Raw genomic sequence first — 17,446 nt, 5'->3', positions numbered from 1 at the left:
AAACGTACCGAAATGGTTCATGGGGATTTGTAGTCCAGTGTAAAATGTTGTCCATTCACCAATATGCCGTCTGGAGGTGGTGTACTACAACTCACAGAAGTCCGGGTTTGTTGTTTGAGGAGTCTGGCAGAGAGGAAGATGAGAATTTCATCTGCAGATCGTGGTGTAGCATCAATGGTGAGATTTTTTTTTCTCCATGATCGTTACCGATATTTCGATTACGGCAGTGTAAAAATGGTTATCATTGTACGACAAGTGTTTCTGTATGGATGGCTCAAGAATTTGGCAATATTGTAGTGCATGTGCAATGTATCTAGAGGTAAACGTTAGTTTGCGATAGCAAGGTAACGTTAGCTTTCTGACAACGTTAACTAACGTTACCGTTAACGCAAACTAGCTAGCAGTGAGCCATTCTTGGCGATTTCAACTTTGTAGTCTGCATGTAAAGCAGACAGCATAGATATCGAACATGCTTGTTTCACCGTAGAATGACATCTTTATGAAAACTAAGAAGTACATAGTGTGGTTGAGGAATGGTTGCAGTCACGCCATAGCTACTTTTCTTCATGGTCATTGCGCCATCCTTTTTATATCAATCAAGAGCAGTGTCGAGTTGAAGTAATACAAGTTGACTAGTTATTATTTACTGCAGCTAACTTAATTCGCTAATTGAAGTTGATATTCGCAGATGGCTGAACAGAGCATTGCCATTATATATATTCCATGTAACGCCAGCGTTAGCTTGCTAGCTTGTCTTGGTCTTACCCTAACCCTACATTTAACGTTTGCCAACTTTACTCTTAACTACACTTGAAACTAACTACACTCTGAAATAATTGTATGATGTATTGTGTGTTCATGACTTCGTATCATGCCAAGACAGGGATGTTTAGCTTGTTCGGCTCGTCGTGTCGTTTGGAGTTTGATTCATGTTTACTAGCTTGTTAGCCCGTAGCCCCTGCTCTAGTTAAGGACATCCAACTTTTAGTTAACTACCTTTAAGATTCAGTACCTTTGTTGACTGAATGGAAACTTGAGGGATCGTTTGTATTTATGTACTTTACAGTCTCCGTTTTATTAAAATGCATTAGTGAGTATACTGGGACATATTAGGTGGGTATGCTCTGCGGTCTTCTGCTGGATATTCGCCACTTTTTCATTTAGTATAGCTTATCTAGCTATTTTGGCTGGGTTACATGCCCCATCAAATCTCAAAGTCCTCCGCCCCCACTGAAGCCCGTCTGACGGGAATTCAGACAAAAGTAATGACGTAGAAAAAGGATTACATTTCTTGAAGTCTCATTGGTTGAAAGCAACGTTTCCCAAAATGACCTGACCCGCATGCCTTTCTGTTTACATCATTTGGAAGAACTAGTATAAGCAGATCCTTAGCAACTTCATAGAAAGAAGCTTGTATCGAACGCGTTGAAGCTTCTTATTTTTGTATTCCTGTCATGAAATTCTGTAATTTGAAGTGTTTTGGTGTGAATGTTATCTATACAACGTGCACTATTGTCTATAAAACGTGCATTATCTGGTGCAGCCTAATTCCAGCCACTTAGAGCACATTACTATGGACAGCTATGTTGCATATGAATTAAAATGCAACCACCTGTGATTTGGCTACTATTCTGTTAGGCAACTTGTGGGTTATGTTCTCAAAGAGTGACCCCTTTCAGTTGTAAATGTTCGCATGATCCCAAATACACTAAATTTCATGTTCAAGTAGTTTATAGCTGTAGTAAGTTGTATTACACACAGGTTGTGGCACTGGTAAGCTGTAAGCTGTTATCATACACAGGCAGTTTAAGACAGGACACCTGGGGATTTGCTTTTTGGGAAACTTACTAAAGGGCAGCACAAAAAACAGTTATTTTTATTGCAGGCCCCCCTTGGACTGTGAGAAGAAAATCCCACCCCTATTACCTGTTTTTAATTTTCAAAAAAGGGATGCCCATCAGCTGTTGCATAGCTTTTCTTGAAAGCTCTTAGGCCTATTACATATGAACAGTTAATCATTTTCGTTTAATCAGATAAATTGAAATATATTTGATCAGTTATTTTTTTAAAAATATGATTAGCTAGAGCTCTTAAAAACACATAAAAACTGCCAGTATCAAATATGGCTTTATGATTGGCTATGTATCGCTCCATTATTTGTAACGGTTCATGTTAGGCGCTTGTCCACTGTATTAATAAAGAGGCTTTCTATCCCTTCTAACATATAGGCTAAACGGCAGGTCCTGACTATATTATAGAAGTACAAAGTAGGCTGTAAATTCAGCCTCTACCTATATATATATATATATTTTAAAACATATTAAAATGTATGATATCTCACAGAAGGGCCTTGTTCTGTATACATGCTTGCATGCATCATTATGTTGTTGTGTGTTGAACACAGTTGAAAAAGTACGTAAAATGAGTCCTCCACACCATCTAAGCTTGTATCAGTGCGAGTCACTGTGAACTGTTTTAATGAAGGACCATATACTGTAATGCTATATTATCCATGCTAAGCAGGTGGCGGGCAGTGACAGTGCAATGACTTGGGCCCGAGGGTTAGGGGCCCTTTAGCTTTAGCAGTGTTAGCACCTCAAGATGTTGTACGTCTGTCTTCAAGACCGTCTGTTTGGATCATTCCCCAGGCTGCTAAAGTTCAGTTTCCCGAGGCCGTTCTGGGTTATGAGCTCGAGTAAGTCGACACGCTACAATCCTTTGTGAGGAGGTGCTGCAGCAGCAGCAGCAGCAGAAGCGGCGGCCGCCGCCATCGTCAACATTTCCTCAGCCGACGACATCAACGGGGTAAGGCAGACGAATCGCACCCACAATTACTGCCTTCCTCTTGCTCATGTCGTCGCTTAACTGAGAGTTTATAGTGGCAGTAAAAAAATGCGATGGTTTCAACTACGCACAGAGCACAAAGCGTGCACTTGTTGCAGTAAGTTGTAAATTGCTGTGGGCAAAGGTGTTTTCCAGATGACTCGGTGTAATGCTTTTATGGTAGAGGGTGAAAATACAATGCAGTCCGACATGGCACTCTAGGGAGACAATGAGCCGCCTTTCATGAATCAAACTAAATTAGCTACCTTGTTGACAGTCCATGGAACTCACTGAAAACTTGCCTGTTTTTGTACACAACAGAACAGAATGGAGGCTACTTTCGGCCCTACGTTTTCAGCAGTCGCGCCAGTTGCAAAAGGTGAGGTGTTTCCCCCATGGTATTATACATAAACAAATCACATGGCCTAGTAGGCTTCTTGGCATTTGAAATTAGTTGTTTGGAAGTAGATAGAAGTATTCTCTGTTCAGCCCAATGTTGTACAAGGTTTACAGAGATAGAATAAAAAGAAAAGAAAGCCCAGAGTGCACAGACCTTAAGCAAAACTTGGCTGCGCCACCTCACGTTCAGTGAAGTTCCAGTTAGACTTTGAGACCCAGCGAAAAAGAGGACCACCGCCTCACAGACTGAAACCTGCCAACTGGGTGCCCTGTGCAGCTGGTCGGGAGAGAGTCCGGCAGGAACGGGGGCACAGCTGGCGCCGGTCGTGCAGGCCGCCTGCACTCGCCCAGGTCAGGGCGCAGAGCACAGATAGCGTGGTGAACCGTGGCCCAGAGGACCTCGTAGGTTCAGGCGCATCCTGTGCGAAAGCGTCGGTCTGGCACAGCCAGCGGTTGCACCTGACTTAAGAGGATGTGTGCTTGCAGACCTAAGGGGAAGAGTGTCTTTCAGTGACTCTACCTCGCATGTGTTTTTATTGCCTCACCCTGAAGCCATTAGGCTGAGATTGTTAAAATGTGCTGTCGTCTGTGCCGGCCTGTTTTGCAGCGGAGACGTCCAACAATTACAAACAGCACCGCAGGACCCCGTCATCCTCCAGCACTTTGACCTACTCTCCCCGTGACGATGATGACATGGTAACCACCAGGCCACTATGATGCCTGTTTTTTTTTCTTCTTCCTACCAGAGTATATAACGTATGCATCTGTTCTTCTGATTGCACTGGAAAGGTACACTAGCCTTAAAGATTACTCTAATGATTTCATCATTTCCATTTTTAATCTGTAAGTGTGGAATTGTGTGCAGGCACCGTATTTAGTCACCTTTGTGGTGTAACGGAGCGTTTAGATCTGTTGTTTCTGATTGGACAGCTCTTGGCTTGGCTGGCTCTCTTATAGCTGTTAGTTCTGTGGATGCATTACTGTGTTGTCTGACTGGCACACTGATCGGTGCGGAGAGCTTTTTGGTTGGAAGAGGCAGAATCAACAGTCTGCCATTATTTGGGGGGCATTTCTTAAACCATCTGCAGCCTGGTAAATAGAGTAAATAGTAAATAGATGTTTCAGACAGAATAATGTTCTGAGCTTTCAATGTCATATGCTATTAGCTGCAAAGGCTGACACTGGACACTATAACATCTAATTACGTTAGATGACCGACCTGATGTTTATATGTGAAAGAAGATGGATAGTCTGTAGTAAAACCCAAGTAGTTTTGCACTGTTGCACAAGCTGAGCCTGATGACTTTATGAATGATGGCAGCGTGGCACCATTGTTCTGTAGTAGGACAACAGAGCAGCCCTGGTGCTGCGCTTCAGTGTCAGTGCTGAGCTCTGTGCCAGAGCTGCTCTTTAGTGTCAGTGCTGCTGTCTAGTGTCAGAGCTGCTTTTTAGTGTCAGTGCTGCTGTCTAGTGTCTGTGCTGCTCTTTAGTGTCATTGCTGTTCCTCAGTGTCAGTGCTGCTCTTTAGTGTCAGTGCTGTTCCTCTGTGTCAGTGCTGCTCTTTAGTGTCAGTGCTGTTCCTCAGTGTCAGTGCTGTTCCTCAGTGTCAGTGCTGAGCCCTGTTGTGTTCTCCCAACCCCTCCTCTCCAGCCTCCCATCAGCACTCCTCGCCGCTCAGACTCGGCCATCTCTGTCCGCTCCCTGCACTCCGAGTCCAACATGTCCCTCCGCTCCACCTTCTCCCTCCACGAGGAAGAGGAGGACACGGTGAGTCTCGCCCAGCCACTCAGTCTAGAACTGCACTGTCTCTCTCCTTTAGCGTTCTTTCTCTGTCTCTCTCTTCTCTAGTTGTTTCATATTGCTCTTTCTCTCTCTTTCCTTCCTCCAGGAGCCTCAGGTGTTTGCTGAGCAGCCTTCAGTGAAGCTGTGCTGCCAGCTGTGCTGTAGCGTGTTCAAGGACCCCGTCATCACCACTTGTGGGGTAAGTCAACAATCAGCTTCTTTCTCTCTCGCTTTCTCTCTCTCTCTCTTTCTCTCTCTCTCTCTCTCTCTCTCTCTCTCTCTCTCTCTCTCTCTCTCTCTCTCTGTCTCTGTCTCTGTGGGCAGGGTGGGCTTGGGGAAGCGCCACTTGTCATGTGTTTGGGATCGGCGCCACATATTGATTTCCTGTCCGTGCTGTGTTGGGAATGCTTGCCTCATTTACAGGGGGCCATCTCGCTCCAACTGGAAAAACCACTCGATAGAAGCGCTCGCTCAGACTGGTTACGTTTGGCATTTAATTAACACTCACGTGTCTCTTTTTGTCCTCTCTCTCTCTCTCTCTCTCTCTGTCTGTCTGTCTGTCTGTCTCTCTTTGTCCTGTCATGTCCCGCCCCCCCCACCACCCCAATGTTTCTTTCCCAATTCCCTTCTCCTTTTGTCTCTCTACAGCACACGTTTTGCAGGCGATGTGCCTTGACTTCAGGTACAGTATTTATGATTAGTGACAAACATATTTGTTTTCACACAGGTGAAGTGTTAACTTGCGTACATACAAGATGACATGTTAAGAACGTACAACCACCAGTGACTCGGTCGAGTGATTTCAGTTAATTATGTTCCTCCACACAGAGCTGTGTCGGAGAGGATGTGCATATTTCCTCTCTGAGGAGGGTTATCTTAACAAATGTCGTCATAGTTCCCCTTTCTGTCTTCTGTCTCTTATATTTGAGCTGATGCTGTCACTTTTGATCTATGAACACACTTTTGAATCTTCTCTCTCTCTCTCTCTCTCTCTCTCTCTCTCTCTCTCTTCCTCCCTCCCTCCAGAGAAGTGTCCCGTAGACAACTCCAAGCTGACTGTGGTGGTGAACAACATCGCCGTGGCCGAGCAGATCGGCGAGCTCTTCATCCACTGCAAGTACGGATGTCGCCCTGCGGCGGCCGGCAAACCTGGTGCCTTTGAAGTGGACCCTCTGGGCTGTCCCTTCACCATCAAGCTCACTAGCAGGAAGTGAGTCTGCTGAAACCTTGCTGACTCAGCCGTTGTGTGCGCCTGTGTGTGTGTGTGTTTGTGCGCGTGTGCACGCCAGCGGCAGCATATGCAGTTAGTCCCCTCCCCTCCGTCTTGCTGTTTAGAAGCCGTGAAGCTTATTAGTGTAGTGAGCATATTTTGGTGAATTCATCAAAACGGCAAAATGATGGCCTTGTTTTTGTTCTGTGCCTCGGCAGAGAACATGAGGTCAGCTGTGACTATCGTCCGGTGCGGTGCCCAAACAACCCCAACTGCCCGCCGCTGCTCACCATGAACCTGGAGGCCCACCTGAAGGAATGTGAGCACATCAAGTGCCCCCACTCCAAATATGGGTAAGTGCAACCATGGCAACAACACTGTACAATTTTTATATTCTTGGTCTCAGATACAAGGTTTTCGCAAGCCCCTGTGGATTCTTGTTTTTAAGCTATTGGTTTTGTGCAACTCAGTGTTAGGGGGGGGGGGGGGGAAAGCACACATGCGTTTTATTCACACAGCATTTACATTTAGTCATTTAGCAGACGCTTTTATCCAAAGCGACTTACATATGTGCGACTTACAATGTATACACATTTTACATTTACACTGATGGCACACTGCACATCAGGAGCAATTAGGGGTTCAGTGTCTTGCTCAAGGACGCTTCAACAGGGAATCGAACTAGCAACCTTCTGATTACTAAACGACTTCTCTACCACGGTACCACAATGCTGTGATGTGGCTCCTCGTAACGGCAGACTTCAATCACCGCACTGACTTTAACATTCAGTACCATTAGGAAAGAACAGTCTGCACATAGTCGGGTAAATAGGCAGCATCTGTAGAGGGCAGTGATATTGATTCAGCCTGTTAGTTGGCGCTGGACTGGTGAAGGCACTTTGTTAAGTGAACATATCTAATAGAATCCTCATTCATCTCCTCTTATAGGCATTTATAACTTCATTAGTATAGCCGGTGCTGTTGGTGTACCGTTGAGCTTTCAGTGTGCAGACTCCAATAATGATTCATTGTAGCTCATTAAAAGCAAATGTTGGCGTAGCTGTTGACTAAAAGCACTAAAAGGCTTTTCCCCTAACCGCCAGTCTTCTGTCCGTGTTCCTTGATCTCCATGTAGGTGCACCTTCATTGGAAATCAGGACACGTATGAGACCCACCTGGAGGTGTGCAAATTCGAGGGCCTGAAAGAGTTCCTGCAGCAGACGGACGACCGCTTTCACGAGATGCAGGTGACGATGGCCCAGAAGGACCAGGACATTTCCTTCCTGCGCTCCATGCTGGGCAAGCTGTCCGAGAAGCTCGACCAGCTGGAGAAGAACCTTGAGCTCAAGTTTGGTGAGTGTTGTGGTGGACCAGCTCTCAACATCGCTAACTCTACCATTTTTATTTTCAATGCATAGCAGTTTCTCTGATGGAAGAAGTCATTGGGCCTCATTTTCGAACGCAGTTAAGGACAAGTTAGGAAGAAATGTCTTCTTTACTCCACTTACGCCGTTCCCAGGACAATTCACATCAATTCTACAGACATGCACACATCACTACGGTTGCATGCCCTTATAACTAGCTGGCGGGGCGTGTATGTATGCAAATCCATCCAATTTCTTAAGTGTCTCCTTTAATATCTTCTTTCCGAACTTCGAAAGACCAATGTAAGAAAACCTCTCCGCCGGATTCATGAACCCCTGGAAATGGGTTCTTACACAGCCGAAGTGTTCTCAGCTGTGCTCCCCCGAATGAGGATTCTTAAATTGAACGCATGTTCTCGTGCACCTGGATTTGCATACATACACGCCCTACCAGCTCCTTATAAGGGCACGCAACCGTAGTGACGTGTGCAGTCAGAATCAACAGAATTCACAAAGCAACTCGAAAGCGACAGTCATATCAAAGCGGAAAGCGAGCACCGGTGTAGTAAACGCAGACCTAACTTCACCGGTGTGGAGGTACTGTTGCAGAATGTATATGTGTTCATTCTATTCCACTATGGCTATATCCACACGATTGAGTTTAGTGCTTATTTATTTATTCACTTAAATTGGCAGTGTTTGTGTAGTGGTTTTATTTATTTTAGGACATCATGATGCCTTGTAGAATCATGACTATAAATGTGAAATGTAATTGTTAATGATACAAATATTCTTGTATTTATTATTATTATAATTATTTAAAATCGAGGATGTCGGTAGAGTTGATGTGAACGCAATCACCAACGATTTCTCACAAATTCAGCCCTTAAGAAAAATCTGTGCGATTTACGACTGCTATTTAGCGTTCTTAAATTCTGGTCAAGTTCAGAACGAATCCCAGATGTGAGAACTTTCATGAATGCCAAATTTGTCCCGAAAACCTCGTAAGTGGAGTTCAGAAGAAATGTCTTCCTAACTTGTTCTTAACTGCGTTTCGAGAATGAGGCCCATTGTTCTTACTTGTTTTTTTTTTTTTAATACATTTAATTTTTTAATACATTTTTTTTTACCCAGAATGTGTGACCCAGCTTATTTCAAAACTATGCCAGTGGTCATAGTTTAGGTAACTGAGAATGTATTTGTTCTATTGATGTCATGTTCTTTTCTGGCAGATGTTCTGGATGAGAACCAGAGTAAGCTGAGTGAGGACCTGATGGAGTTCCGCCGAGACGCCTCTATGCTCAACGTTAGTCCGAACTCACTTCTGCTCACCGTTCCAACTGTATTTTCTTCATTGTGGTCAAGTTCTTTATTGATGGCCAAGTGTTAATGGACATGTTTCTGCGGTCATTTGTGGGAACTGTTGACTAGACCCTAGACAGATATGGCACGGCAGACATGGTCATGATCACGCTGATAATTATTTCCCTTGTCTCTGTTTTGGCTTCTGTAGGATGAGTTGTCACACATAAATGCCAGGTTGAACATGGGCATCCTGGGATGTAAGTACCCCTTTCTATCCATCTGTCCATGTTGTCAGTTTTCTCTCTTAAGACGAAGAGATCTTGAATGTCAGCCATTTTGCCTCTCTGTTCCCACAGCCTACGACCCCCAGCAGATCTTTAAGTGTAAAGGCACGTTTGTAGGCCACCAGGGTCCCGTGTGGTGTCTGTGCGTGTACTCCACGGGCGACCTCCTCTTCAGCGGCTCCTCTGACAAAACCATCAAGGTGAACGGGCTGCGGTCATGTCTGCCTCTCTCTTCTCAGCTTACTCTGTCTCTGCTGGTCATATTCCTCGCAATACTCATCACTTACTTACTCCCTCTCCCCTTCTCCTCCTTGCTCATTTTGCCAGGTGTGGGATACCTGCACCACGTACAAGTGCCAGAAGACTCTGGAGGGCCACGATGGCATTGTGCTGGCGTTGTGCATTCAGGGGTAGGTGGACAAATGCACCCTCTATCTCTCCGCCTCTCCCTCTCACACTCTCTCTCTCTCTCTCCCCCCCCCCCCTCTTTCCCTTCCTCTCTGTCCTCTCTGTCCTCTCTCTCTGCCTCTCCCTCCCTCTCTCTCTCTCTCTCTCTCTCTCTCTCTCTCTCTCTCTCTCTCTCTCTGTCCTCTCTCTTGACCCCCTACCCCCATCCTTTGCTGGACAATAGCCCCCAGTTTTCCATGGTTCTATGTGTCACGCTCATCTTGTTCTCTCTCTCTCTCTCTCTCTCTCTCTCTCTCTCTCTCTCTCTGTTGCACAGGAACCGTCTCTACAGTGGCTCGGCAGACTGCACCATCATTGTAAGAGCAGGAGAAATCTCACTCACACATGCTATTCACCACACACACACACACACACACACACACACACACACACACAAAGCATCCTTTTAGGAGCCATGTACCATTGTGTTTCACTGTGTCCCTCTCATTGGGGTTGTTCCTTTGTATGTATGTGTGTATGGCTGTGTCTGTATGTATGTGTGTCTGTGTGTGTGTGTAGGTTTGGGACATCCAGTCGCTACAGAAAGTCAACACCATTCGGGCTCATGACAACCCAGTCTGCACACTGGTTTCCTCACACAACATGCTCTTCAGTGGGTCCCTCAAAGCCATTAAGGTTAGCAGCAGTGTGCTTGGTACACCCTTGCTCAGCACTTGTAGGGCTTGTCATTGTCCTGTTACTGGTGATTGGGAATCCATAGAGTAATTACTTTGTCTTTACTCCACAAGATCCAGTTTCTCTGCAAATGGGAGTAGTCTACCTGGAGATTACTGCCAGTTGAGTCACTGTAACTAATTAGATGAAGTCGCACAAGGGCATAATTTGCAAGGTTTTTCTGTCATAATTTGCTGTAGAATAGTGGTGGAAACATGGCGGTCTGTAATGTGCTTTGGGGCCAGCAGTACTTTTTTTTTCTTTCTTGCAGTCATTTCCTATGCCTCTTTCTCCCTCCCTCTGTCCCTTGCTCTGTCTCTCTCTCTCTCTCTCTCTCTCTCTCTCTCTCTCTCTCTCTCTCTCTCTCTCTCTCTCTCCCTTCCTCTCTCTTGCTTTCTCTCTCTCCCTCTCTCTCTCTCTCTCTCTCTCTCTCTCTCTCTCTCTCTCTCTCTCTGAAGCATCTCTGCGGGGTTTGAAATTTAATTTATCGGCCGCTGAATGCTGCGCCACCTCTCAGCACATGCTGTCCTCCTCCTCGTCACCATGGCGATGGTGAGGAGAATGGGAGGAGGGGTGGCGTTAGCAGTGATCTCATCTCGGAGGGACTTTCCTGCTCGCTCCAAACTCCTAGAGTTGCACCACTCTTTCTGCTATCTCTCAGCTGCCCTTCACTGCAAGACGGCCTCATGGAGTCCTGTTGTCTCAAAGATGCCATATGTCAGCTGTAAATCGGTGTATTTTTTTTGTCTGTCTGTCTGTCTGTCTGTCTGTGTGACATCACAGGTGTGGGATATTGTGGGTACAGAACTCAAACTGAAGAAGGAGCTGACAGGGTTGAATCACTGGGTGAGGGCACTAGTTGCCTCTCAGAATCATCTGTACAGTGGATCCTACCAGACCATCAAGGTCAGTACCCAAGACACAACACAACACACACATCAGAACCCAAGACACAACTCACATCAGAACCCAAGACACAACATACACAAATCCGTTTGTGGGTAATGGATTCCTTTTCAGAGACGCATACAGACTCCGTGCCGATGTCTTCTCTCACTTGTGTATGCATAGTTGTGGGTAATTGTCTAAAAACGGACTAATGGTTGTGATGGACTGGCCCTGGTGCGAGAGGAGTCCCTTTTTTTTTTTCTTTGGGCCATCGCAAGCCAGACAAGACAGAGACGACGGGAAGAAAGCGTCCTGGAGCCGCTGAGGGTGGGTTGGATAGAGGGGCCCCCTCTTGTCATCTCAGTTTGTCTAATTAAGGCTCCAGGGACACAGACAGGAAGCAGACTGCCACTCTCTCTCTCTGTGTGTGTGTGTGTGTGTGTGTGTGTGTGTGTGTGTGTGTGTGTGTCTGTGTGTGTGTGTGTGTGTGTGTGTGTGTGTGTGTGTGTGTGTGTGTGTGTGTGTGTGTGTGTGTGTGTGTGTGTGTGTGTGTGTGTGTGTGTGTGTGTGTGTGTGTGTGTGTGTGTGTGGTTTTCATCTCCACTCCACTGCAGAGAAAGGGAGGAGAGGGAAGGGTCAGGCGCACAGTTTGCATTATCTTCTCATTAGTCTCCTACACACACACACACTCGCACTCATTCCCACTCCCACACACATGCACTTTCCCAGTACATTCCTTGGTACACTGTAAGGGGCGGGACATAAACTCGCTACATTCTCTCCATTGGCAGAGGAGTGCTGCACTGCTGCGCTGTTGCTATAGCGATAGAGTTGATGGCTTACAGCTGTGGCAAAGCAGCAAGTTTTTTTTTCTTCTTTTTTTTTTTTTCTCCTCGCACAGCTGATAAGAACCCGTGTGTGTGGCTCCATTTAGGCACAGCTCTCTTCATAACCGCCAGTATACAGCGCCCTCTGTTTACATTCACAGTTTACATACGACCGTGCTAGGCTGTGCTTATCTTGGAATGTATGTCCTCTTACTCCCTGGTTAGAATGATGGCGGCACACAGTTGTTGTTACTGCCAGTGAGGAAAAGCACACTCGTTCTGTCTCGCAAACTGACTTTGCTGTTTCTGTTGATATACACACACACACACACACACACACACACACACACACACACACACATACATGTATGTTGGAAGGTTAGGAGCTCTTATCTACCTTCATGTGATGCCTCACAGCATAGTTGGCAGAAGACATTTTGTGTGCTGCACCATCTCATAATATTTGAACCAAATATTTACACTTCACCATGTTTTATAGCTGCATAAAGAAGGCCGGAGAAATGTGCAGAGATGTTGACTTGGAGTCTTATTTGCTTGGAATAAATAGTATCAGGACCGAAAAAGCGACTCTTTACACTTAAACAATACATGCTAGATACAACATATATTTTTTCTATTTGGAAAAAATCCCATTGAACGTGCAGACCTTTTCATAACAAGAGACACAATGCATTTATTTGTACACAGTTTAACAGATTGTATGATTGTACAGATTGATTGACTTCTATCTCAACATCTTCACAATGCTGTCCGTCTCAAATCTTTTTTTTGATTCAACACTGCGAGTCCACTGTGTAATTTGTCTTGTCGCCATCTACGTCCTCTAGATCTGGGACATCCGGTCCCTGGAGTGTGTCCACGTCCTGCAGACGTCAGGAGGCAGTGTCTACTCCATCGCCGTTACCAACCACCACATAGTGTGTGGCACCTACGAGAACCTCATCCACGTAAGGAACATAAGCAATGTTCTACATAATGGAAGTTCAACAGATATTTCAAGAAGATAATTTCTATGATTTTCATTATCCTCTATGGGAACATCTTTTTCCCTTTTTTTTTTTTCTTCTTTTTTTTTTTTTTAGGAACATCACACTCTGAATATTTATAACAGGGTAGTTTGCAACCAGTGAACCTTTGCTGTATAGGCAGCTAATCTCACTTGATTCAGTCCTACTCTAGTGGCAGGCGCTCATTAAGCAATGACTCATATATTCAAATGCACTGGCCCATAAGTACACAGAACTGGCCATATGCCCAATGTCACAGTTACATAACTTCTCTCCTCCTCTTATTTACTCTCTCTCTCTTTCCCTCTCTCATTCTTTCTCTCTCTGTCTTTCTCTCGCTCTCTCCCTCTCTCATTCTCTCCCTCTCCCTCTTCCCCCCTCTCCCTCTCTCATTCTCTCTCTCTCTCTCTTTCCCTCTCTCTCTCACTCACTCTCTCATTCTCTCTCTCTCTCTCTCTCTCTCCCTCTCCCTCTTCCCCCCTCTCCCTCTCTCCCTCTCTCATTCTCTCCCTCTCTCATTCTCTCTCTCTCTCTTTCCCTCTCTCTCTCACTCACTCTCTCATTCTCTCTCTCTCTCTCATTTTTTAGGTGTGGGACATCGAGTCCAAGGAGCAGGTGCGGACGTTGACGGGGCACGTGGGGACGGTGTACGCCCTGGCCGTCATCTCTACGCCAGATCAGACCAAAGTGTTCAGTGCCTCCTACGACCGCTCCCTCAGGGTCAGTGTGTGCCTGAAGGCGCTTCCCAGCCTCGGCCCTAGGCAGGGAATAGCTCAGCTGTGTGGACGGAGGCTGGCTGGGTCATTCCTCCTCTGTGTACTGAGCTTATTGAGCATGGTCACCACTAATGGGGTCAGCCTAAGGGGCAGCTAGTTAAAATGTGACTATAAATATAGATTTTGAATACTATGACTGTAAATATGATACGATGACAAAAACAATATGGATGCTTTAATCGTCGACTGAAGTGTCATTGTCTAGTAAAATCCTGTGCTGTAATTCTGTCTGTGTGTGTGTGTGTGTGTGTGTGTCTCTCTGTCTGTCTGTCTGTCTGTGTGTGTGTGTGTGTCTGCCTGCGCTTGCGCTATAGGTGTGGAGCATGGACAACATGATCTGCACTCAGACGCTGCTGAGGCACCAGGGCAGTGTGACGGCGTTGGCCGTGTCCAGAGGACGCCTCTTCTCTGGCGCCGTGGACAGCACGGTTAAGGTAAGGGGCCCGGCTCTCCACAAGGGGGCGCTATGAAGAACTGATGTACATATCCATTATGTGATATTTTGATTATTATTGACATTTTGATCAATGCAACTTTCACCTAAGGTTGAAGTCATTGTTAGCTTAGTTGTTTAGCCAAGCTGAGCATCTCATTCTCCTGTTTTCTCAGGTGTGGACTTGTTAAAGGAGACCCCGTCAATGCTGTATCATAGACGACGAATGGTTACCAGCAGACAACGGTTCACGTATCTTCAGTCCGAAGCCCGAAGATCAAAGTTACACTCCAAAACCCAGTTGAGATGCACTCTGTTGACCTACAGTGTGATTTTACAGTGATATTTCAGAGAAAACCCGTTTTTTTGAGCAGAAGATTTTTAAAACAAAGACAAAAGCTTCCGGAACTCTTCTGATCCCGAGATGAACTTGAACTTGAACCCAAGGTCCTTTTTTGAATGCCAAAAGGAATTCTGTGGGCCCCAGAGGATCATGGGTAGTCTGATTAGTGAGCATTATGGGTACAGCTGAAGCGAAGCTGGACTGTTTTGCCTTAACCGCATGTTCTCTCAGTGGACGCTCAGTGTGCCCCTGCTCGTTGGACTGAACTTCTCGTCACCAAAACGTCTTTTTAAGGATTGGCGGGACGCCAGAATCATGTCATAAGAATTGTGTTTTAATGCTTGTAGATAAGTCCTTACTTTTTGCTCATGAGAAAGACATGAATTTTAACCTGGACCTTAAGAGAGAGAGAGAGAGAGAGAGAGAGAGAGAGAGAGAGAGAGAGAGAGAGAGAGAGAGAGAGAGAGAGAGAGAGAGAGAGAGAGAGAGAGAGAGAGAGAGAGAGAGAGAGAGAGAGAGAGAGAGAGAGAGAGAGAGAGAGAGAGAGAGAGAGAGAGAGAGAGAGAGACCGTGAGTGACTTGGAGACACATGGCTTTGGACTGAGTACTGATATTTGCAGTGTTCAGAGCCTGAGGCTGTGCTTCTCTAGGTGCTGTGGGATGAGGGCAGAGTCCAGTGCCTGTTCGTCATTTGCGGTTGCCATGGCAGTATTCTTCTCAGCCCCGGCGCCGCCTGAACAGTCGTCTGTGCTGTGCTGCCGTTGACTTGTGATGGGGGTACTGGCTGGGTGATTTGAAATGCAGTTTTCTTTTCTCGTTTTTTTTTTGTTGTTCATGTGTGCCTGCAACCAACACATTCCCCTTGGCTGTTCCACAACCCCCCCCCCCCCCCCCCCCCCCCCCACACACACACACACACACACACACTCAAACCTCCCCCTCTCTCTCTGCATCAGTGCACCAAAAGACACTCACATGCTGTGATTGAACACTGTGATCACAAGGGGCGGGAACCAGGGGCCTTTCAATTCAAGAGTAGAGATTCAGTTAGATCATGACATTGCAATTCTGGGGTTCATCAGAATATCAATATCGCTGGCTTTAAAAAAAAAATTGCAGGCTGTTCACATCTTCATGTTAAAGTACATCAATTGGTTCAATCTGTCATTCACAATTTGCCAAAAAATATATTGCAATTCTGATTTAAGGTGACCCCACACCCCATTTGTGGACTACCCCCTCCTGTGACCACTGTGTCTAGCTTTCTCCACCTTCAAATGTACATCGCTTATGTCTGCTGTGTTTTAGTTCTGAGTGCCAGCCAAGCATCTTTAGCTTGAGTGCCATTTCTGCTTCTCGGGGAAGTCAGTGCTGCTGCTGCTGCCGTTGCTGCTTCGTTTCATTCAGCCTTTAAGAACTCGTTTTTTCTCAAGTGCGTTCACTGCATAACCGCCTTCTCCATTACAAACACACACGTCTAGATGTATATATTGATGTATATGGAATCATGCAGTATTTCCATGTCCGAGGTCCTACAGCTTTGCTCACTCTGCACCATTCCCCGCATGCCACAACTCGTGCCACGGTTTACCAAAATGGGCTCCTGTGGTGAAGACGGACTAGAGAGTAGCTGTCAGTGCTACCAGGTTAGGGGCGCCAGAGTCCTCCTGGCCCTGTGGACGGCTAAGTCTTTAGGTCTCCTACGATACAAAATGGAAGTCTTTCGTTGTCCCACAGATGTCGTATGTTCGCTGTAAAACACTTCAGTCAACAGTTAGTAAACCTGTCAAAGTTGCAGCAAGAAGGCTTTTTTTTTTTTTTTTTGGTGCTGAAAAAAAAAAAAAAACATCCTAGGAGAGCCTGTTGTCAGAGCAGTGCATTAAACACTCCTTACTCCTCACACACTCTGAACTAGTGACAGGTTGGTTTTAATGTGCAGGGGCACTCCACGGGGGTTAGTTCACAGGGGGGTGGCACTGCCGGGGCAAAGAGCACAGGCGAGGAGGACCGGGCACACCCCTGTGCCTAGGCCGTGCGACAGCAGCTGGCTGATGCAGTGATCTGGCTGGGGTGTGGCAGCGGGTTCGAGCCGAGCCAAGCCAAGCCAAACCCTTCCAGATGCCTGAGGCATGACGCCGGAACCCGGGAAGCCCTCGACTGAGTGCACGGGGGTTGGTGGGGCAGGGTGAGCAGCGCAGCCTTGTATGGGAATATTGCGAAGTGTACTTGCTCTTGCTGTGCCAATGATGCGATCCAGCCAGGTTCCCCTCTCTCAGGCCTCGAGCACCAGCTCAGTCGGACGGCTACGGCGGCCTCTCCTGACCCACGCGGCGGATTGGAGGAGGCGTAGGAAGGGTGCGGTGCGGCGGGGAGACCTGCTGGAGCTCAGGGTTGGGTTTTCTCATTTTTAACCACCAGGAAGGAGAAAAAACAAACATCACTTGTGGGGAAAAAAAAAAAATATGACAAGAAAATCTAAACAAAAATGAAAACTTAAATGAGATCATGCAATGTCTGATTTTACCATTAAAACAAAAAATTATACGTTTTGGAAGTGGTGAACTGTGATCATTTTGACTGTTTGATTTCAGGGACATAAGCTTGTTTGACTTGTCACCCCAGCATACCAAGGTTGAGAGAAAAAAAAAAACTTGAAGCCACATCATGACGACGTCAGCACCTCAGCGACCCCTAGTGTACTAAGAGGGCACTGTTTTTGCCCATCTATCACAGGCATCAGCAGGACAAATATGGTCTCAGCATTACATTACCTGAATGCCATCAACCTCGTCACTCACAATTGAAGTAGGCTCCAGAAACAAGATCTACAGCAGTTAAAGTGAGGCTGTTATGTGCTTGCTT

At 46.2% G+C, this 17,446-nt stretch overlaps 1 protein-coding gene across 1 annotated transcript; it reads left to right on the top strand.

Moving 5' to 3' along the window:
• The first annotated feature begins 3 nt into the window (after positions 1–3).
• On the top strand, positions 4–15,474 carry traf7 (TNF receptor-associated factor 7). Its single transcript, XM_012827261.3, has 21 exons — positions 4–177; positions 2,649–2,805; positions 3,145–3,202; positions 3,830–3,918; positions 4,873–4,989; positions 5,111–5,203; positions 5,653–5,686; positions 6,031–6,214; positions 6,433–6,567; positions 7,350–7,567; positions 8,811–8,884; positions 9,092–9,140; positions 9,240–9,367; positions 9,495–9,577; positions 9,892–9,931; positions 10,134–10,250; positions 11,073–11,195; positions 12,853–12,972; positions 13,621–13,752; positions 14,123–14,242; positions 14,418–15,474. The coding sequence occupies exons 3-21, from the start codon at positions 3,151–3,153 to the stop codon at positions 14,430–14,432; spliced, it is 1,923 nt and encodes a 640-aa protein (XP_012682715.1). The 5' UTR covers positions 4–177; positions 2,649–2,805; positions 3,145–3,150; the 3' UTR covers positions 14,433–15,474.
• The last annotated feature ends 1,972 nt before the right edge of the window (positions 15,475–17,446 follow it).

The sequence above is a fragment of the Clupea harengus genome, chromosome 1, assembly GCF_900700415.2.
Source record: "Clupea harengus chromosome 1, Ch_v2.0.2, whole genome shotgun sequence".
NCBI classification, from domain to species: Eukaryota; Metazoa; Chordata; class Actinopteri; order Clupeiformes; family Clupeidae; genus Clupea; species Clupea harengus.
The sequence above is the reverse complement of the archived record's forward strand: the minus strand, read 5'-3'. Positions and strand labels throughout refer to the sequence as shown.

Coding starts and splice junctions, on each gene's coding strand:
- traf7 (XM_012827261.3), top strand. CDS start 3,151: ATGGAGGCTACTTTCGGCCCTACGTTTTCAGCAGTCGCGCCAGTTGCA. Junction 6,215..6,432: donor ATCAAGCTCACTAGCAGGAA/GTGAGTCTGCTG, acceptor GTGCCTCGGCAG/AGAACATGAGGTCAGCTGTG. Junction 9,368..9,494: donor CCTCTGACAAAACCATCAAG/GTGAACGGGCTG, acceptor TCATTTTGCCAG/GTGTGGGATACCTGCACCAC.